This window comes from Trachemys scripta, chromosome 18 (assembly GCF_013100865.1).
Source record: "Trachemys scripta elegans isolate TJP31775 chromosome 18, CAS_Tse_1.0, whole genome shotgun sequence".
Classification (NCBI taxonomy): Eukaryota; Metazoa; Chordata; order Testudines; family Emydidae; genus Trachemys; species Trachemys scripta.
The window spans coordinates 20,961,558-20,984,324 of record NC_048315.1 but is presented as its reverse complement, the minus strand read 5'-3'; the positions used below and the strand labels follow the sequence as shown (position 1 = coordinate 20,984,324).

The 22,767-nt window shown below is 55.4% G+C and overlaps 1 protein-coding gene across 1 annotated transcript in view; it reads left to right on the top strand.

Annotated features, from left to right (window-relative positions):
• Positions 1 to 22,767, top strand: part of TMEM132E (transmembrane protein 132E) — a 222,155-nt gene that overhangs the window by 187,166 nt on the left and 12,222 nt on the right. The window contains exons 4-5 of the mRNA XM_034752778.1: positions 11,802 to 11,994; positions 13,861 to 14,004. Coding sequence (XP_034608669.1) covers positions 11,802 to 11,994; positions 13,861 to 14,004 — 337 coding nt within the window. The remainder of the gene's footprint in view (positions 1 to 11,801; positions 11,995 to 13,860; positions 14,005 to 22,767) is intronic.

Below are 22,767 nucleotides of genomic sequence, written 5' to 3'. Positions count from 1 at the left end.
GAAGGCTAGGACTATAACAGGGTTTAAAAGAGAACTGGATAAATTCATGGTGGTTAAGTCTATTAATGGCTATTAGCCAGGATGGGTAAGGAATGGTGTCCCTAGCCTCTGTCAGAGGGTGAAGATGGATGGCAGGAGAGAGATCACTTGATCATTACCTGTTAGGTTCACTCCCTCTGGGGCACCTGGCATTGGCCACTGTTGGAAGACAGGATACTAGGCTGGGTGGACCTTTGGTCTGACCCAGTACAGCTGTTCTTATGTTCTTTTCAGTTCAGACTTGGGTTTTATGGGGGAGATGGGCCCTGAAGTTCTCCTGCATGTGCCAGGGATCTGGGTTGGGCTTTTTAAATCCTATTCCCGGCATGTGGTTCCCTGTCTCCCCTCCCCTCCGCAGCTCACATTTCTCCCAGGAGAACCCTGTCTCTCTGCCTAGCCGCACACACACTCAGCTCCATCCACCCACTCACGAGGACCGGGGCTGAGACCCACCAAAGCTCATCTCCTGCCAGCCTCACAGTGTGAGCAGTGACACCTGGTGGCCACCCTTGAACACGCCCGCACCCTGCGTCTCTTATCCCCCACTCCGAGTGGGGTCTCCTTGGAGCAGGCTTCCCCTTTAAAATTTGGCGTCTGCCTGGACCTTGCCGGCTGCCCTCCTTCCCTGAACACACTGCCCAGAGCTGCACGCAATGCGCGTGTGCGGGGCCTTGCTGAGACTCCGATCGCCCGGCCGGCACGTGCTGGAGCTGATAAACTTGCCCTTCTGATCTAATGCGTCTGTGCAGCATGTTAGCCCACAGGAGAGCTCGTTATCGCTGCACAGCAGATCTGAGCGGAGCTCCTGGCGCTCGGATCCAGGCAGCGGCCCCGCTCCGGCCTGCACGGGGCTCACAATGTAGCCGCGCTCGACCGGCCACCTGAGGAACCCTGCCCGCCCCAGATATACTTCCATCCCCATCCCCAAATTCTATCCATTCCCCTGCTCTCCAGCCGGCCGGCCTGGGAGCTCATCAGAGCGGGGAGGAGATGCCGGCTGCACGGAGCGGCTTTGCTATTGACTGGCTGGCTGGTTTAACAGAGTCAGGGCAGAGTTTCTGGACGGAGCGCTGATCACGAACGCTGCCCCTTCGCGCCTGTGTCTGGGGAGACGAGAAGCCGGGGCTGTTGTTTTGTGCCGTATGGGAACGAATGGAGCGGGATGGCCGTGGGGAGCCCCGCGCCCAGCAAGGCCCAGTTGGGGCCGGCAGAATGGCAGTGGGCCAGGAGACAATCCAGCGGGAATCCCAGCAGGGCTCTGTTAAAACCCTCCTGTTGAACTCGCTTAGTTCGTAGGGGCCTCTGCTTCTACAGGCAGATCCTTAGCCCCGGGAATTAGAAGCCCAAGCGACAATAGACTCAGTTGCTGTAGGTGGTAGCTGGAGGCACTAGAGGAACAGGCACCCAGGGCGGGTTACAGGAGTGTGGGGCAGGTGGGGTTGGGAACAGGAGTTTCCTGCTCCTTTGAGAGCATCCATTCTGCGGGATTAACCCTTTGTGCCATGCAGCGATCACAAACACCTGCAGCAGGTGCGTATGGTGCTCTCGGGTGGTGGGGTGGCCTGGAAGCACCATGCCCCAGACGAATGCCGCTTGTCACCGTGGTGCCTGAGGGCCGGTGAGAGCCCACCAAGCTGGGGCACCTAGGGACAAGCCGCTCTCCAGAGTCACTCTAGCTGCATGAAAGCGGCCTGTCCTCAGGGCGCCTGGCGAGCTGCAGCTCACCTGGGCAGGGGGCCTCGTGGAGAAGCCATTCTGGCTTTTGGGCCTATCCCCAATAACAGGCGTGGAGCCGGAGCCCGTGTGCGCGGTGGCAGGGATCTTGGGGCTGTCCTTAAAGCTATCTCAGGGTGCTGGGAATTCTGGGATCCATGTCTCCTGGAGTTCCACAGGCACTTTCCTCCATGCGGCCAGTGGAGTTTCTTCTGTCCCGACGCAGGAAAGCCAAGACACTTCCTGCTAATCAGAGCCTGGTCCAGGATTCCCCCGGGCAGCTGGACGAGACGGAGCCCTTCTCTGATCGGTGTCGTCCTTTGCCACCTGTCTCTTCGGTGCCGATTTAACTGGGCTCACATTTGCGGGGGATGATGCCAGAACGGGAGGGGCTGGAAGCTGGCTGCGTGGTGAGCTGGAGAGATCAGAGTGTCCCGGGGAGCCCTGCGCCCCTTTGGGAGCGAAGGAGGAGCTGCCACCACTCGGCACAGACCCTGAAGCATTTAGCTGCGTGACAAGGATGGTGCTTGTCCTTGTTTGGTCTGAATTAATTCCAGGGAGCCAGGCCTCGAAGCTTGATCGTTCACTCCAAAAATACAGGCCTCTACCACTTGCATGAAAGGAGAACACCTTCTGCTGGTGCTAAAGGTGTTGCAGGACCAACTATATCATTCACTTGCTTGTGCAACACAGGCAGTACGTTACACCTACCCCTTGGTCAACAGCTCAGCTGGGCTGGGAGGTCACATGGGAAGGAGGAGAGACATGCCAGCTAAACAAGGGCCACAAGAAAGCCCCAGACCTGTTGAGAGAGCTGGCATTGGACTGCAAGGGGAAGGGAGGATCAAACCAGATCTGGAGCTGGGCTGTAAGTTTGGCAGCACAAAAGCAAGGGCACCCTTTGACAACACCCCTCCCAGCCTCGGGAAGCCGGAGGTGGCCATCAGAGGGCTAAATTCTGTTCAGCTCGCCCGGTGTGCACTCCGTGGGAATGGCTGATACGTGTTTGGTGTGAGGGAGTTTTTAATTGAAAGAACAGCTTGTGAATTCCTTGAGGAAAGACAAGTCCCAGATGCTCAGGAGAGATTCTTCAGCCTTGAAGGTGGACTGAAAGCTAAGCTGGAAATAGAGGTAAACTTAGATGTAGGCACTAGACACCTCTAATGCCTAGGCTGGGGGGAGCTATTGACCACCATCATTGGTTTTAATCTGCCATAGTTTTAATCCAATGGGACTTCACAGTTTTCTAAAAAAACCCCTAGAATGTGCATTTCTGATGAGGTATCAGAGGGGTAGCCGTGTTAGTCTGAATCTGTAAAAAGCAACAGAGGGTCCTGTGGCACCTTTGAGACTAACAGAAGTATTGGGAGCATAAGCTTTCGTGGATGAGGTTTACTTGCAGTATATTAATCAGCCACTAGATGGCTCTGTGATGTAGAGTTCCAGGATCTGGTCCCTGGTAAACAAAGGCAACCAAGCTGGAACTCAAGTTCTGTGGAAGTGTTTATTTACACCTATAGCTGCTGTCAATTTCTTTAGTAAATGCCTTCTGCTTAGGAAGATCTGCATCCCTCCATCACATGATGGTGCCAGATACTTAAGCAACCTGAGATTTCCATAGTAAATTAGGAAGCGATGGAGAATTTCACAGATTGGGAAAGAAAGAACATCATCGTTACCATGACCATACTTATTTATTAAGTATCATTAATATAGCAGGACACATTCACACAGCTCCTTACAGACATCAGTTAACGTAAGAGCCTGGCCTCTAGGAGGTTACTGATCCAGCTAATGTAGCAACAGTTAAATCTGTTGTGCTTTATGTTCAGAAATAAAGAATTATTAATTGTCATGATTAATTAATGAATCCACGTGTACAGTGGTAGCAGCTGGGTGCCCCAATCAAGGTCTCATTGTGCCAGGTGCTGCGCAAACATAAAAGGAGACAGACTCGTCCCCGGAGAGCTTAAAATCTAGTTAAGAAAAATTGACTAAAACTGATTGAGGTATTGAATACCCACTTCAGCAGTTAACCTCTAAGCCCATGGAGCAGAATGGGCTTAGACACAGGGAAATGCAGCAGAAGTGAACAAAGAAAGGGAGCGGGACCGGGACCGGGACCGGGCGACTCATTGAGTTTGAAGCATTAGATGATTCAACAGACACGTCTGCATTTGAGACCCAAGTACGCCATCCTCTGAAGCAGCTGATGCTGAGCGTTGTCAGAGACAGGACGCTGGGCTAGATGGTCCCCTGCTCTGATCCGGTGTGGCGGTTCCTGTTCTGTTCTTGCTTATGTGGGAGTAAATCACATGAGGCACCACAGAAGCTGAGACAGACACAGATTTATTATTGATCTGAAATTAAATGTTTCATTTTGATTTCAGCAAAACCCCTTTTCCCAGCAGGAAAGCAGTGAACTGGAAATTCGTTGACCAGCCCTGCTGTCTATTCCTAGAGCAGCCAGGAGGGGCCTGTTGTACCAGGCACTGCACATACCCACAGTGAGAGACAGTCCCTGCCCCAGGGAGCTCGCAGTCTAACTGGACAAGACTGCAGCTGCATCACCCCACTTCCTCTGCTCCCACAGCAGCCACGGGTGCTGGCGTAGGACAGACCCCAGGAAGCCGGGTCTTTAGCCCACGTTTCACAGCTCCAGCTCACACACATGCCAGCTACTCAAGGAGCCCAGACGCTGGCCATAGGGTGTGAATTGGCTTAGTCCCACGTCAATTCACACCAGCTGGGGAGCTGACCCCTAGTACCTCAGGACATGCAGCTCATGTGGGTTACAGAAGATGCCAGACGTCAGGATGCCGCCAGCAGGTCTAGCCTGGCATAGCATGTACCCCTACAAAGGCTGGTTCCCCACTTGCACCGTGGGTAACCGGCTGCAGCTGTTAGAATCATAGAATCATAGAATCTCAGGGTTGGAAGGGACCTCAGGAGTAGGGTGACCAGATGTCCCAATTTTATAGGGACAGTCACGATATTTGGGTCTTTTTCTTATATAGGCGCCTATTACTCCCCCCCCTCCCTCACATCCTGATTTTTCACACTTGCTATCTGGTCACCCTACTCAGGAGATATCTAGTCCAACCCCCTGCTCAAAGCAGGACCAATTCCCAACTAAATCATCCCAGCCAGGGCTTTGTCAAGCCGGGTCTTAAAAACCTCTAAGGAAGGAGATTCCACCACCTCCCTAGGGAACCCATTCCAGTGCTTCACCACCCTCCTAGTGAAAAAGTTGTTCCTAATATCCAATCTAAACCTCCCCCACTGCAACTTGAGACCATTACTCCTTGTTCTGTCATCTGGTACCAATGCTACCAAGTCCAGATGGCACTCGCTATGCATGGGCATCAAGGGCTATTCAGGGTGCTGGCAGGAAAAGATCAGATCCATAAGAAACAAGACCCAGTCTGCGTTGGTTCTAGGGAGACGTTGGTTTTCACCAGTCTTACCATCTCCTGAGGTAGCCTTTATACAGTGCTTTGAAGATTGTGAGAATGAAATCGCCCCCGGCCCCTGTGACAATGCGGTTCTGGCGGAACCCAACTGAGAGTGCCAACTCAGGACAAATTGCTCAAATAGGGCAGTTACAGCCCAAGGCTGGGTTTTTTTCCACCTCTAAGGCAAACCAAACCAGCCAGATTAAGAGGACTCCAGTCTCACCCCACTGGCTAACTGCAAGTCTCACAAGCAATCTCCTTAGACACTCCAGTTTCCCAGTACTCCCACCAGTGCCACTCGTTATGGGGACAAATGGTTATGAAAACCAATACCCCAGTAAAAGAAAAAGGTTCTCCTGATCCCAAAGGACCAAGCCCCAGACCCAGGTCAATATACAAATCAGGTTTTATCCACAAATCACGCTGCTGCCAATCCTTTAGAATCTAAAATCTAAAGGTTTATTCATAAAAGGAAAAAGATAGAGATGAGAGTTAGAATTGGTTAAATGGAATCAATTACATACAGTAATGGCAAAGTTCTTGGTTCAGGCTTGCAGCAGCGATGGAATAAACTGCAGGTTCAAATCAAGTCTCTGGAATACATCCCCCGCTGGGATGGGTCCTCAGTCCTTTGTTCAAAGCTTCAGCTTGTAGCAAAGTTCCTCCAGAGGTAAGAAGCAGGATTGAAGACCAGATGGAGATGAGGCATCAGCCTTATATAGTCTTTTCCAGGTGTAAGAACACCTCTTTGTTCTTACTGTGGAAAATTACAGCAAAATGGAGTCTGGAGTCACATGGGCAAGTCCCTGCATACTTTGCTGAGTTACAAGGCTTATTTGCCTTCTCTCAATGGGTCCATTGTACAGCTGATGGTCCTTAATGGGCCATCAAGCAGGCTAGGCAGAGCTAATCTCAGCTTGTCACCCAAAAGCATAACATAAGTTTGCCATACAGACAGTATAGAGCCAATATTCGCCATACAGACAGTATAGAGCCAATATTCATAACTTCAACTACAAAACTGGTACACACATATAGACAGCATAATCATAACCAGTAAACCATAACCTTGCCCTAGACACCCCATTTGACCCCCTTTATACAAGATTTGGGTGCCACTACAGGACCTTGGTTGCAACAATGATCTATATGGTCCCAGAGTATATCAATAATGTCACAGCCCCACAGCTCATCTCGGTGCCTTGTCCTTACCAAAACGAACCGATTCAGTGTTTCCAAAATGAAGGTTTGTGGAATTTCCGTTCTGGGGGACCTTCGACTTTTCTTCCGATTTGGAACGAAAACAGATTTTGAAATGACAGGATTTCTCATGGGGCAGATGGTCCATGAAACCCCCCCCGCCTCAACTCTGATTGGAACTTACCAGCTCCTGGGAAGCTCTGTAGGGCAGGGCAGACCCCCGAGCTCTCCCACCCGGTCAACACCCCAGGCGTTGAAACCTTTGCAGCTCCTCTCTCCCCTGCAGATTCTTTTCTGTGTCCCTTGCTGAGCACAAATCGAGCCTGCCTTCGGCTGCCTTGAGATGCGGTGATGGGGGGGTGGCACTCAGCTCTCACCCTTCGCTGGCCGGGGGAGCGTTCACCACTTTAAATCCTGATCATCTTCCTCTCCCCGCCACTTGGGGCACGAACCTGCCTTCCTTCTGAGTGCACATGTTAGCAGCTGGAGCAGTGGGGGGTTCTGAAAGCAGCACCCACTTACATGGAAATCCCCAGATGCCAGAGGGTGAGTGGCTCTTTATCTGGGAGCTAGGGAGGTTTTATGGCAGTCATATTTTCTTTTAATGCGATGAAGGGCTGGCCAAGGGAAGGAGAGATGCTGACGGGCTCCCCAAACCCTCCCACCCCCACGTGCAGATTAAAATGAGCCTTGAAAGGTTAGAGACGGAAGATGAATGTAAAGTGATTACAATCACCTTTTAGGAAAACAACTTGATCAAATATGAATGTAATGGAAAATATAAATGACTTCAGCCCATTTCCCGCTCAGGGACTTCAGCATAAAAGGATTTAATGGTTCTTGGCATTTGAAGCCAGTGGAGGGTTGAGTTTGAAGGCTTCTCCCGGCAGAAGGTGCAGTTACTCCAGTCCCAACTTCTCCCAGCAGGGGGTGCTGTGGGGAATCATGCTGGCTGTTGCGGGGAGCACCCGGTTACTCCAGTCCCGAGCTGTCCCAGAAGGAGGCGCTGTAGGGAATGGGACAGGGCATTGTGGGGTCGCTCCCAGTTATTCCCGTCCCAGCCTCTCTCTGCGGGCAATGGGACAGGAACTCTGTGAGGGGATGCGCCTTCTGTCTCCAAGCCAAAGGCAAACTTGGGCAAAGGAGTGTTGAACTCTGCCGGTCATGCACTGAAAAGACCATGCCAGGCCGAGCGACCGCACAGGGCCAGGTGCCAGGGAGTCATGAATTGCAAGATGACAGGCGTCTCTGGGAGCTGAGAGCAGACGGCTTACTCACATATTTTTCTCCTTTTGTTCATTCTATATTTATAGGAGTGAAACTGGCCATGTAAAACATCCCCAGATCAATGGTGCATTCTCAATAAATGTAACACGATGAGAAATCAATTGCTCACCCGCTGCAGCCCGCTCAGACCTTAGGTATTAATTATTTCTCTAGGAAAGGGACAATGCCAGGTCAAAAATCATATGGTTATATAAAGATACAGATCAGCCTGGCTTGGCTTATAAACGATCCCTTAGATTGTTAACGCTGAAAGCAATTCCAAAATCTCCCTGACTTTTCCCCCATGTCAGCACTTTGAATCTGGTTTCCATTTCTCTCAATGGGCCGTGAGAGTCATTTTCACTTTTGAGCCTAGTCAGTTTCACTTCCTGCGTCTAGGGATAAACCCCTGGCGTAAAGGTGGAGTCTACAAATGCTTGGTCCGCATCCCCCTTGTGGCCTCAGGCGCCCTGTGCAACCCCCGTGGCCAAATGCAATGATTGTGGAGACAGATAAGAAAGGGCACGGCAGAGAAGGGAAATCCGGAGCCGTGGTTCATGACACAAAGACAGGGGGACATTCAGTGAAAAGAAGAAAATGTAATAGGGATAAAAAATACAATTAGCCTGTGGAACTCATGGCCACAAGAAGTAGTGCTGAAGCCAGGTTTCAAAAGTGGATTGGACGTTTATATGGTTGATGAGAATATCCAGATTACGGGAAGGGTTAAAAACTCAACAGCTTGGGAGGGATATAAACCCTACTACTTTGCGGCTTGAGCAAGTATCTAACTGATGGGGCTGGTGGAATAGGTTTTGTCTGAGGCAGGTTATCTCCTAACTGCCTCCTTTGGGGTGACTTGTGTCTCCCCCTGCAACAGCTGGTACTGGCCATGGATGGAGACCGGCTATTGGACTGGCTGGGTCCAGTGTAGCAATCTTTTGGTCACAAACGTGTATTGCAATCTACGCGTGCTGTGGGCTGGATTCGGCTCCTCCTTCCACTGGGGCAAACCAGGATTCGCACAAGGAGGGCCGTGCTTGCAGAGATGTCGGCTTTCAGGTGCTATTCCTCTTGGCCCTATTTCCAGGATCACCAGCGGCCCAGATTGTCCTGCGAGGTTTCCCAAGCAGGAGCGGCAATGGAGCGTGGGCATGCCCTGACCACTCCTCTTACCCCCAGGGCTTTCGTACCATGTCGGGTTGCCCGCCCCCTCAGATGGACATGACAGCCCCGCTCCCATGATTGCCACGAGCGGGTATGGCTTCAGAGCCAGCCTCTGCTGCCATGTGTCTGCTTTGTGCCAGGCATGGGGGGAGCACTGCAGTGATTTACAAGGGAGCTAGTCCAGCAGGGAGGGATGTGTGTGTCACGTGTGATGTCTCCAGCGCCCCTTTGATTGCACTAGTGCGCTGCTGGCTCACCCAGCGCTCCAGACGTGTGAGACGTTAACACCGGGCCCCTGGAGAGCCTGGGGCCAAAGCAGAAGGCTCCTGGCTAGAGTCAGCACCATTTGGGAGAAGGAGACTAGAGTTTCCAGCCAGAAGGGATCATTGCATCATGTGGCGTGACCCCCTGGCCCGTTGCTCTGTATTTGTACAGCACCTTGTACAACGGGGTCCTGGCTCAGGGCTGGGGCTTCCAGGTGCTGAGTTAATACATATAATAACTCGTTTGCATTGTCACAGCTGCGTTCCAGGCCCGTGAACGTCGCCCGCTACCCCCATGTTGAGTCCGGTGACGCTAATTAGCCCAAAGCATTTCAGGCCTCAGGAGACCGAGCTGCACCAATGCCCGAGCCCCTGCAGCAGCAGGGAATTGACTCGGTGAGACTTGTCCACGTGGTACCTGCCACCTGCGCCGCAAACAGGCTTTTCCCATGGCTAGGGGAGCTCGCGGACGGTGCCAGGACTGCGCGGCAGGGACCCCGGGGGCAGAGAGGTTTGTAATGCGATGCTGACAGGCACTGACAGCCAGCAGCCCGCTTGCTAATGGCCTCCTGCGGTTCCTTCCAGACGGCTCAGGTCAGGCCGGGGAATCGGGAGTCCAACAGCGCCGTCGGATGGTGACAGCTCCGCAGCATCTCCTGTCGGGGAGAGGGTGGGCGGGACAACATGACGGGAACTCATTTGGTTCAAAGTGGCAGGGACCCAGGCCGAGCTGGAGATGCTGGTGCCGGGTAAAGGTGGGCACTGGGCCTGACGCTGCAGGGCTGGGCATGTGAGAGCTGCCGGGTGGGTTGCAGGCTGGCATCCTGTTACCAGGCCACTGAGCCTGGCGCTGGGCAATCTGTTACCTGTGCCCTGCTGGATAGATCCATCTCCATCCTGAACCCGGCAGTGCGATCACAGGCACTGTGGGTCTCTGAGCAGAAGGGGGCATTTCGTTTGGAACGGCCCCGCGGATGGCTCCTCAGTGCCCCACCCCGGGGTGCAGCATTGCAGACTAGCTTTGGCACGCTGCCAGGAACCGCTGAAATCGACGAGCCGCCCGCCAGCCCCTGGTGCATCTGCCCGAGCGGGATCAGCGAACTCAACCGGATGCCACTGGTTCCGGCTTGGGGCTCTGCTCTCTGGAAGCAGCAGCCTCTTTGCTGCGCATGGCCAGTGCTGTGGAGAAGAATGGGAGGCTGGTCTAGCGACGGGAGGCTAACGTGTAATATCCCTGGAGCAATCCCGCTTGGTCATGGCGAGCGAGGAGCGGGAGGCGGCTCCGTGGTGGGCAGAACTGCGCTGCCATTAGAGGGAATTGAAAAGAGGAAGAAACCTCTGTTTAAAAAGATGATATTCAGACGCAGTTACAGCCAGGAAAGTGACTGGCCAGACAGCCCCTTTGCCTTCCATCTACGCACTGTCTGGACACCTCGGAGTCCTGTCTGCAGAGCTCTGCGCTCACGGCCCTTAGAGAGCGGCAACTTCTCGAGCACGGCTCCCCCCTCGCCCTGGAATATTCTGCATTTCCATCCAGTGCTTTGCAAACCACGTGGGGGTCCAGGGGAATGCAGCCACCTCTGGGGTGGAGGGCAGCAGCCAAGTGGAATACTGAACTACAGAGGGGGAAGGGCCATGGTACTAGGGGTGTGGAAATCCCCATTCGTCTAAAAAAGTTCTGTTGGATCTGTAACGTGCCCACAGGATAGGCAGGATTCAAGCAAAAGGCCCACTTCCCAGCGGAACAGCCCCTTGGGACAGATCATTCCATAACTGTCCACTAGGGGGTGGCACCTTCCTTTGCAGGCCCTGGCTGCTGGATGGACTATTGGTTCCTCCCGGGTTCCTCTGACCTTGCTGTGAACGGGAACCAAGATGGGGAGGGGGCAGTGTTGCCTAGTGGGTACAGAGCCGGACTGGGATTCAGAAGACCTGGATTCTATTCCCAGCTCCTCTGGGTGATCTTGGGCCATTGACTTCCCCCTTTCTGTGCCTCAGTTTCTCCAGGGGGATCGTGGGATCCAGTGATGAAAAAAGCTCTCTGTTATTTAAGCGCATGGCAAGATTGGCCACGACGCCTTCCCTGAGTACGAAGCTAGGCTGCTCCGATGCCATCTCGCGGCAAGAGGCCCCTTTCCTTACCTGCATCTCTTTGGCCCTTTGGCTTGACTTTCAGGAGATAACATGAAATCCCAGGAGCAGGTTAGAGAGGTAAATCCAGCCCCGCCCTGAGCCAGACGGTGCCCCCAAGAGGGCAGCGCCCGGATCACCCCTGGCCAACGAGTCGTTCGTTCTCACGAATCGGCTGCTTGCGCGGCTGCTGCACGGTTAATCCCGCTGTCAACTCCCTCGTTCGGAGCTAATATATTAGAGCGGACCCCTTGGAAGTCCCGTTGCTGGGGGCTCCGTAGAGAATCCAACAGGGAACAAGAACTGTCCTGGAGGGTAATAGCGAATTCTCTCCCTGCTGAAGAGTTCTGTAGGTTCGTTCCAAAGAAGATCTTCAGGATTTTAGGGTCCTTCATTCAGTTTCTGGAAGCCCGGATCAATTTCCTCTCTCTTTAGTTCTGTGGATTTTTCCACAAGGGTGGGGACAAACCCCCCAGCCCTGGGGTCATGCCCTCGGGCCTGATTTTCCTCCTGCGTTAGAGCAAGGCCTGCCTACGGCTGACCGCGTCTGCCCTCTGTCTCCTCGCAGGGACGGGGACTCCTCCTACGAGATCATGCAGTTGGACTTTGAGATGGAGAATTTCACCAGCCAGGCCGTGACGCGGCGCATCATGTGGCACATCGACTACCGGGGCCGCAACCCGCCGCCCGACCTGGAGAAGGTGGTGACGGAGCTGACGGTCATTCAGCGGGACATCCGTGCCATCGTGCCCCTGGCCATGGTGAGTGAGCTGGGACGGCTCCTCTGGGCTGTGGGGGGTTCCCGCTGGCCCCCTGCATTCCCTGCACAACTGCACACACACACAACAGCATGCAAACCGGACCGCTCCCCCCGCCCGCGCAGTCTAAACCCACGGCACGCACTCACCTGACACCTCCCACCCTCATTTTCGTGCATACACACCTGCCTGTAACACGCTGCACACACTCCCCCTCCCCTTCCAAATATCCAAGGGGACACACACACACACACACAGCTAACCACACACCTTGGCGTGTGCCCCCGTAACACACCCTCGCACCGCACTGGTGCTGGCTCAGAGCCTGGGCTGGCCTGGTGTGAGCGCCCGCCCTGGCCTGGGGCAGAGTCCCGGCTGGCCTCTGCCGGCTCCTGCGCGTTGGGCCTGGGACTGGCACCCAAACGCCTCCCCCGGAGCAGTGGTGTCTGTTTCCTTGTGGTGCAGGGCTTTGGGGGAGAGGCATGTCCAGCCACCAGCAGCCCCTGAATCCCTGCTCAGAGAAGCCGGACACAGCCCACCAGGGCTCCTGATCAGTCCCCTCCACTGTTGGGGGTGGGGGACATGAGATGGAAGGGGACAAAGCAGGCCGTTCCGTCGGGGCTGTAACCACCCTCAGCTGGGGCCTGTGCTGGTCCCCGTCAGCAAACACACACGAGCTCGAGGGGTTGGGCCCCATCTTCTACACTGGTTTCTGCTGATGGCCCCATTGATGGGGAAACTGAGGCACAGAGCAGTGACATGTTTCTCCCGAGATCACACACGAGGAGCCAGCGGCAGGGCTGGCAGCAGAACCCAGGAGTTGTTATTCCCAGGTCCCTGCTATAACCCCTCTATCACATTCACTCACAGAACCAGTTGTGGAACCCAGGAGTCCTGACTCCCCGTCCTTTGCTCTAACCCACCAGACAACTCTCCCTCCCAGGCTTAAAAACAAGGAGGGCAGTTCCCAGTCGGTTCGGATCCCATTTACACCAGTAATCCTACGGGAGTGACTCCGGATTGTCATGGAGATCAGGGTCTGGCCAGTTGGGGTCTCAGAGCCCAACTCCAGCAGTTTTCTAGCCCTGCAGCCGAAGCCCGAGTCAGCCAACCTGGGCCAGCCATGGGTCTTTTATTGCAGTGTAGACGTGCGGCTTCCAAGGGTTGTGAAAGTAGGGGGTGGGATCTGCCCGCAGAGTCCTGGGGTCACTGAGTGATGGGGGCTCTTCTTGCACTTTAAGATCTTAGTTAAAGAGGGTCTGTGCAGGGCAGGGGGAGCTGAGCCGGTGCCCAGAAACTCTCCCGCTCCATGGAGCCCCGCCCATGGGATGAGAGCGAGCCAGCCATCCCTCCATCAAAGACAATCACATCACAGGCTGCAAGGAAGGCAGATTAGATTCCCTGCCATTTCATTTACTTGAAAGGTTATCTTTGCTGGCTCGCCTCCATCAGCGAGGCCCGGCTTGGAAGCGGCCAATTTCGTTTCTGTATCGGATTTCCATGTTTGCATAATTAACTGGTTTGCAATTAGGCTTGCCCTCCATCCATACCGCTCTTGTTCTTTGAAGTTTTTAAGAGCTTGCGAGGCCCCGGGGGTCTCCGAGCGAGGGGGTTGAGGCGGCATCGCGAGCGTGAGCGGGCAGGACTTCCTTTGCCATGGCATTGTAAAATAAAACGGGGCCCAGTGCCCCCAGCACAGCGCCCAGAGGAGAGCGCCCCCTACTGAGTCACCTGCACACACACACATGCATTTGGGGTCCATTCTTTGCACCTCGCCGGCTGTAGGGTGCCCCTCTGCAGTGGGGTCTCAGGGCAGGGGAGAGGAAAATGGGGACTGGACACTAATGCAGTGTCCCCTTTGCCTTCCAGGACACAGAGATCATCAACACCGCCATCCTGACGGGCCGGACGGTGGCCATCCCGGTGAAGGTCATTGCCATAGAGATGACCGGCGTCATCACGGACGTCTCGGCCATGGTCGAGTGCAAGTCCAACAACGAGGACATCATCAAGGTGGGCCCGGCGGGTCAGGGAGGGGCAAAGATTCCTGGAGCCGTCTGCCCTGTGGGCCTCTGCCCAGCCTGAGAGAATTGGCTCGGACTGGCAGGCCCTTCACGCAGCCCCTCCGGCTGTGTTTATCCCAGCCAGCCCCAGGCCTAGCCCCACTTCAAGGCAGAAGCATGAGGCCAGGTGGGATGGAGGTGAAGGGCTCCCCCGACAATGGCCACAGCCCATCTAATGCTGGGAGAGAGCCCATGCTGCCGTGCAGGTCGCCCTGTGAGTTTGCTGCGTTGGGGGGCTCCAGGATCTAAGCTGTCAGGAGAAGGGCTGCGCGGGCCAGATTCTCAGCTGGTGTCAATCAGCGAAGCTCTAGTGACTGCAGGGAGACTGTGCTGGTCAATACCCACCAGGGAACCGGCCCTGTGCCATTAGCTTTTCCAGGCACAAAGGTAACCTAGAGATTGTGACCCGTGCATAGCCAGCGTGGTGACGTCGGCCTGAATCTGCAGACAGCCCAAAACAAGTGCTCAGAGTGGTATTAACTTAATCCATGCAGTGCAATGGGCGTTAATTCTGAACCCTAACAATGAAGCCCCACACAGCAATATTACAGTTAACCCTTTCATTGATGATCCTCCTCACGGGAACAAGTGCTGGTCTGTTTCAGAGGGACTCAGGGGCGGGTATTGAGACGGGGATCAAATTGGGCCTCTGGGTTTGCCAAGGTTGGCTGGGGTGGAGAAATGATGGATTTAGCCCCTCCCCTCCCCCAGATGGAAAGACACCTCCTCCATCCACAAATATTGATATTCAGTTAATTCTGAAGTCCCTACCTCTGAAGGAGGATGGGTCTGAAAATAGCCGTGAGACACCGGGACTGCAGGATCCCTGCTCTGACTGGCTAGCTAACCCCATACACCTCTCTCCCCCAGCAGGATCAATGCGTGGGCTGGATTTGCCTGGCCCTGAGATCAGTGTCTCTGGGTGGCTCTAAACCCACCTTCTCACTGCCACCAGGGCAAATCCCATCTCCAAGGCCCCCTGGCTCCGCGGCCGATGGGCCCTTTTCAGCTGGCTTCCCTGCTATGGCTGCAGGCTCAGGTATTCCCGCAGCAGTGTGGGGACAGCTGCCCCCAGCCATGCGGTCCCGGGTGCCTGCTCCAGCCTCGCTAATCTGCTCTGGTGTCATTGGTTTGGTCCCGGTCAGTCCCATCCGCCCACTCCTGCTTTGCCATGATCCCTGCAGCCTGCCAGCTTGGCACTCCGCACCTCTGCTGCCCGAACAGAAGTCACTGAATTCTGTGTGACAGTAACCCTGCGGGATCATTGCCCCGTAACCGCCCGGCAGCCCCTGCGCCCCCTGCCCCGCCGTGTCCTCTCGCTTTCATAGCATCCCATCAACAGGGATTGCTGGGTGCCGGGGTCAGGCAGCGCCACTCACAGGCTCAAAGCCCGGCAAGGTGCCCTGGAGGCGCAGGGGGTGTGGAAGGATCACCCCCTAAATACCCCCTCTGCGTGCCCATTGACACACTCACATTAACACAAACTCCTGACAACTCACACTAATCCTAACACACACTAACACACTGTCACTGACACACACACACACTACGGCTAACGCCCCCTGCACATTTTCCTGTCAGGAAACACACTTGTCCTCCTAACTTATGCATATTCCTGCTAACACTCACACAGACACACACACTTGTTCTGACACACACACACTCCTGCTAACACATGTACACACTCAAGTTCATGCTCTCTCTTTGTCCCCCCCGCCACACACACACACGTTCTCACATGGACTCACACTCCTGCTAGGTGACAAATGCCTCGATATTAGGGGCTTTGTCTTATATGTGCAACTCTCCCTCCTGAAAAAAAAGTGTCCCGATTTGTCACTCTTGCTCTCTGATCACCCTAACTCCTGCTAACACACATATACCCACTGCCCCTTGACACGCACTTCACTAACACAGGCACTCACCCAGACACACACATTTCCAGCCAGGCGAACGCATGTCTTCTCACATGCACCAACACACACTGCTGCTGCCACAGACAGACGTCCCCAAACCCACACAAAGTCCAGGTACTTTGCACTCCACTTAACACACCCACAGGAATACCCACTGATGCCCACTCCAGGTAGCACACTGGGAGCGTAGCTAAACACACTGACCCGCACTCCCACTAAGATACACACACAAACACCCGCTCCCACTAGCGCATTCTCCCAGTCCCACACAAGCGCTGAAAATGCGGGAACTTTCCTGGAGCAAAGCGCCCGGGGAAATCAAGGGGAGTTTCCCTGCAGTGACGACACCGGAGTTTGTCCCTGAGAGATTTCAGACGAAAGTCCCGTCTGGCCCTTACTTGGACGGAGTCCACTCCTCTCCCTGCGCTCCCTCGTCTCTGGGATCTGAGTAGCCCGAGAAGGAGGGACCAAGCCCGGCTGCCCCTTTTGTAGCATAGGTTTCTGGTAGCCCCTGGGCTAACCCACATGCCTTATGAAGCAGCACCCTGTGCACCTTCTCCAGAGGCAAAGGGAAGGGCAGGGCTGAGACAGCCCATTCGAGCCGCCAGGAACCTCTGTGAATTCGGTTTCACTTGACTGTAACGTCGCCTCTGAATGCAAGTGCAGCCCCTCAGAGTGCGGAGGGAGCCAGAAGGCCGGGCAGATGGGTTATGACCATCCTGGGGCCACTTATTCTAACCAGCTCATCTTGCTGACAGATTTCTCACAACGGGGCTGTAATTAGTCACCGGGCGAGCTAAATGAAGAGCCCGGGCCCCTCCAGAGCGCAGGGGGGGGTCGCTCTCCATCAGCCGCGCAGCCGCTCCTTGGCACCCTCCTGGGCATGTGAAATGCCACGGCTTCCCAGTTTGATTGGTGCCACTGCAGGGCTGAGGTGCTGGAGCCTTGAGCTCTGGCGTGGGGGTTCCTGGCTTCTCCTGGAACCGTCCTCTCTGGTCCTTCTGCCGGCAAATTGATTAGGACCCACGGCAGGGAAGGCAGCTCCACGCACCTTTGGAGACCAGTGCTGCAGAGCCACGGGGCCTTTCCTCTGCTGCCAGACCCGGTTGATCAGTGGGGTCGACGGGAGTGACTGACCTCATCTGGGCTCCGATGCTGCGGAGTCCTGCCCCCTTGTCTCTGTCCTGAGCACGGAGAGGCCTGGCAAAGGGAAGTCAGGCACCTAACTCCCTTGGGCTCTGATACAAAACCCACTCAAACGACGATCCAGTTGCCCTCCCACCTCACCGTTCCCCCTCCAGCCTCCCAGCCACCGGTCCTGAACCCGAAAGCCAGATCTGGGCCACACTGTCTCATCCAGCCCCTGAGAATGCCAGCGAGGTCGGCGGGCAGGGCAAGCAGTGCCCGCCGCGCACGGCACGTTCTCCCGGAGAACCCCAGCACTCAGCTGCAGTTGCTGCCGGTGCCACAGGGTCCCGCCTGCACCGAGGGCCGGACTGAGGCCCGCCAAACTCATTTCACGGCTGGACCGTGGTAGAGCCGCGAGCTGGTCTGACCTGAACCGCATTCCTCTCCTGTGGATTTGATTTCAAGGCTTGCAGGGGAGAGAGAATCACCATCCATGGGGAGGCCGCAGGAGTACTACAGTTTCTAACACGCTGGCGGTCGGAAGCAGCTAAAACTACAGGTTATCAAGCCAGTTATTACTGATAAGGCAAAATATTGTTGCTTTGAAATGTAAACGGCAAGTTCTCATTAGCGGCTTCACTTCCACCTCAGAGCCTCATTTCTTTCCAGGCGGGATCAGAGGCTGGAGTCAGCCACCTCACGCTGACGCTCCAAACTGCACAACTTCTCCCCCGGGATCTGCATTGCCGCACGGCCAAGGCTCTGTACTTGTGCTTCTCGGGCTCCCGAGAGCGGGCCCTGGGGCTCACAGAGCCGGCAGCCTCCCAGGCACAGAGGGGAGAGAGGGGCAGGTGGGTCGGGGGGCCTGGCAACTGCACCTTGCTTCACACTCGCAAAGCTGGGCGAGCACAAAGAGCTGGATAGCGCCTTTTAGGCCTGATGGCCGTGAATGGGGCACGGGGAGAGGTACAAGGAAGGGAGTGTAGAGACTAGATAGAAGGAATAAGGGGGAATAGATGACAAAGATGCATCTAAATGCCAGCTGTCTGTCCATCTATCTACCTATCTATCTCCATCCACCCATCCACCCATCTATCCATCTGTCTATCCCCATCCACCCCCAGCATCTATCTATCTATCTATCCCCACACATCCCCTCTATCTATCTATCTATCTATCTATCTATCTATCTATCTATCTATCCCCATACACACCCATCATCTATCTATCTATCTATCTACCTATCTCCTGCCCCCTCTTTCTAGCTCTTGGCATTAGACCAGCCCCACGCAGCATTCTCACCATCGCGGTGTGTTTGGGGGGAGACGGACGTTGCTCGAGAAGCAGGAGATCAATGCTAGCGTGGCCTTCATGCCACAGGATTCCCAGAGTGCTTCCCAGATGCCACGCACGGAGCCCCGCTGACAGGCAGCCACCTCTGGGGTGCAGTGCTGCAGGGCTGTGGGAGGCGGAGTTGTAGGCCAGGCTGCGTGTACAGAAAGTGCCCGGGCTCAGTCGGGTGGCCTCAGGTTGGCGTGGGTGACGCTGGTGCTGGGAATCCTGCACTTGAGTTCGAACGGCAGGAACCAGTGGAGCTATGGCCGATTTACCCCACCTGGGGATCTGGCCCCATGGACTCCCATGGAGCAGTGGTGATTTACACCGAGTAGGGATCTGGCCCCATGGGGCTGTGGGGATTTACCCCAGTGGGGATTTGGCCCACGGGGCTATGGTGATTTATGCCGAGTGGGGATTTGGCCCATGGGGGCTGTGGTGATTTACCCCCAGTGGGGATTTGGCCCCATGGAGCTATGGCCGATTTACCCCACCTGGGAATCTGGCCCCATGGACGCCCATGGAGTTATGGTGATTTACGTTGAGTAGGGATCTGGCCCCATGAGGCTGTGGTGATTTACCCCCAGTAGGGATTTGGCCCATGGAGCTATGGTGATTTACCCCCAGTGGGGATTTGGCCCACGGGGGCTGTGGTGATTTACCCCCAGTGGGGATTTGGCCCATGGGGGCTGTGGGGATTTATGCCGAGTGGGGATTTGGCCCCAGGGGGCAATGTTGATTTACCCCAGTAGAGACTCGCGGCAGAACCCGGCCCCCGTCTCCCGGAGGGGGCGCTCAGTGACTCCCTCAGGGCTGCACAGGGGGTCGTGGCAGAGGCCCAGGCATGGAGCTGGCCAGCTCCCAGGCAAGTGCTGTAACGACCAGGCCAACCTCCCTTCCTGGCCCCGAGGCAGCGCCCAGGCCCAGACACTCCCTGGGCCCCCAGGGCAGCCAGACTCTGCAGTCTGTGTGCTCCAGCCCCAGGCTGTCGCCTCAGCTCGCACCGAGAGAGACTGGGGCACGGGGCGTGAGAGACGCGACCGGAGAATGTTTACCCGAGTCCCAGAATAAAGCTCTCGTCTGCGCGATTTACTGCCCCCCTCTCTAATTTATGGAGACCCCGTCTCTGCAGCATGATAAAACACTATAGCCATAATACACTTCCGGATGGACTCCAAGATACTTAAACTGGTTAATGCGCTGCCGCCCTGCTCATAAATCTGTTCCCCCACTGTCCCCGCACCCGGGGGAGCGGACACATGCACACGAACCGGGATGAATAATGGATCGCGCAAACCTCCGGCCCCACAGACTTTGCCTTATGCTTTCCAGGAGGCGCCTCCTTGCAATCTCTGGCTGAGTTATTTTGTGTTTGTGGTTGAGCTTTGTTCCACAGGAGCTTCCCGCTACCAGGCGAGATTGGGGGGAGTTTGAATACGGTGTCAGGGCTGCAAACCTGGGACATAAATCACAGATTACGGAGCGGAATCTGCTATCTGTTCCGGTAAATAACTGAACGTTAAGAAGAGCCGGGGAGCTGAGCGTGGCGCCACTGCTGTGTACACAGAGAGGGGACAGGGATATTACACCCAAAAAGAGGGCGTTACGAAAACATTTAAGGCTGCAAAGTCAAGCCCTCCAAAGCTAGGAAATGGTACAAGTAATGTTGCCCGTGCGACCTTAACTCAGCCCCCTTGGGCATATGCATTATGATCAAGTCTTTAATGCAGAGGTGGGCAAACTACGGCCTGTGGGCCACATCCGGCCCCCCGGACCCTCCTGCCTGGCCCCTGAGCTCCTGGCCTGGGAGGCTAGTCCCCAGCCCTGCCCCTGCTGTTCCCCCTCCCCGGCAGCCTCAGCTCACCGCCGCCGGCGCAATGCTCTGGGCGGCTGGGCAGCTGCAGAGCTGGGGCCTGACCGGGTGCTCTGTGCTGTGCGGTGGCATGGCTGGCTCCAGCCGGGCGGCGCGGCTGCCTGACCCGGTGCTCTGGGCGGCACGGCTGTAGTGTCGCCAGCCACGGGTGCTCCAGGCAGTGCGGTAAGGGGGCAGGGAGCAGGGGGGTTGGATAGAGGGCAGGGGTGTGGATAGGGGTCGGGGCAGTCAGAGGGTGGAGAACAGGGGGGTTGAATGGGGACAGGGGTCCTGGGGGGCAGTCGGGAAGGAGAGGAGGGGTTGGATGGGGTGGCAGGGGGCAGTCAAGGGCGGGGACTCTGGGGGCAGTCAGGGGACAGGGAATGGGGGGGTTGGATGGGGCAGCGGGGTGCAGTTAGGGGCGGGAGGTCCGGGGTGGGTTCAGGGGACAGAGAGCTGGAGGGGTGGATGGGGCAGGGGTCCCGGGGGGGGCCGTCAGGGGGCGAGAAGCAGGGGAGGTCGGGTAGGGATCGGGGGCCGGGCCATGCCTGGCTGTTTGGGGAGGCGCAGCCTCCTCTAACCCGCCCTCCATACAACTTTGGAAACCCGATGTGGCCCTCAGGCCAGAACGTTTGCCCGCCCCTGCTTTAATGCCGTGATGGCAGCCTACTTCTTTCCACGGGCCCCCTGCCTCATTCAGTGCACGGGACCTGCTCTGGGCCGCGCAGCGAGGAGGCTGTTATCTGGAGGAGCCCTGCCTCGTTTGCTGCAGAAGCTGGAGGCAGTGCAGTGACGGAGGCAGGGACTGCAGGAGGAGAAAGGAGGGTCTCCTGGTGAAGGCATTTGAGTGCTGCCCTGGCGACCTGGATTCTAGCCCTGCTTCTGCCACAGAGCTCCTGTGTGAGGAGTCGCCTGAAGTAAACTTTGCACAGGGAGCCTCTGTCTGCGTCTCCTGTTCCGGGTGCCCAACCTGAGACCCTGCGGTCCAGGAAGTGACGTCACATAGTGCTCTGAAAAATCCGGCCCTCTGCCTCTCAGATTGGGCACCTACAAGGAGATGCCACATTTGACAATTTTGGCCTTCATCTCTGTGCCGCAATTCCCCAGAGACAATGAGAGCTCCTAGCCTGCCTGGTGGGGCCGGGAAGATAAATGCATTAATGTTGGGAAAGGATTAGGGGACTTCAGCGAGAGCACCACAGAGAAAGCCGGGAGGAAATGAACCGTTCGGCAGTCAGAGCGGGGTATGGATGGCAAGGCCTGGGGCCACCAGGGGATGATGAAGATGAACGAACCATTGAATAGCTGCTCGCACAGAGCACCGCCCTTCCTGTGCACCGAAGGAGGCCGGGAGCCTGTGCAATCTTAATGTTCTTTTAACGTCATTTTTCTGGATGTAATTGTGATGGGTGAACCCCCCTCCTGGGGCACCACCTGATGTGCTGGGGTCCCACTGAGCCCGCCCTTTCCACCAGCCTGGGTTCCCCACCCCGTTCATGCCGTGCTAGGCTCTCAAACCTTCTCCGGCATACACACAAGTACGGCCACGGCCACCTGCAGACACAGACTGAAATCAGCTCCGTGTGGGAGGACTTAGCGAGAGGCATGGCCAGCATTCACGTGCACACCTCCTTTGGGGCATGAACCCAAAATAATACTGTCTTGCGCTGGATAGAGAGATCCACAGAGCGCGAGCTCATAAAAATCACCCTCTCCCTCAATGTGGAGAGAGAGATGCACAGCTTTTTGCCCCCGCCCGCAGATACGAGTTGCACAAACTGGGTTTTGAAATAAGCAAGAAATACGTTTATTAACTACAAAAGGTGAATTGTACGTGCTTATAAGGGAGAGCAAACAGAACTGAGCAAATAAAACAAAACCCGCCAACGAAGCTTAATACACTCAAGAAGCAGGTTACATAATGTAATTTCTCACCTTAAACGTTGTTTTAGGCAGAGTTTCTGTAGAGTTCCAGTTATTTCTCTTTGCAGACTGGACCCCTGTCTCTGCCTGGACTTAGCCCCTGCCTTTCCCTTCAGGGGGTTTTAGCAATCTTCCTTCTTGGGCGGGGAGGCAATGGAGAAAAGTCCTGATTGCCTCACTTCCCAGCCTTAAATAGAATGTACATAGGGCGGGAATCTTTTGTTCCCCAGTCTGACCCCTGACCCCTCTTAACAAAGAAACACTGAAAGCCCAAGATGGGGGTCTAGTACCAGGTGACACGATCACCTGACCCTGTAGTGTCAAAGCAGCAACCGGGGGAGTTTCTCAGGAAGGCGGGAGATTAGTATCTTCCAAATCTTATTGTTCTTCCTAATGGCCCATCGAGGCTGATGGCCTCTTGTCTGGTGGGCGTTCACCCAAACACACACACAGTTGTAATTGTTACATAGTCAATATTCCTAACTTCAGACACAGAAACGATACATGTCTACAAATAGGATAATCACATTCAGTAGATCAGAACCTTTCCAATGATACC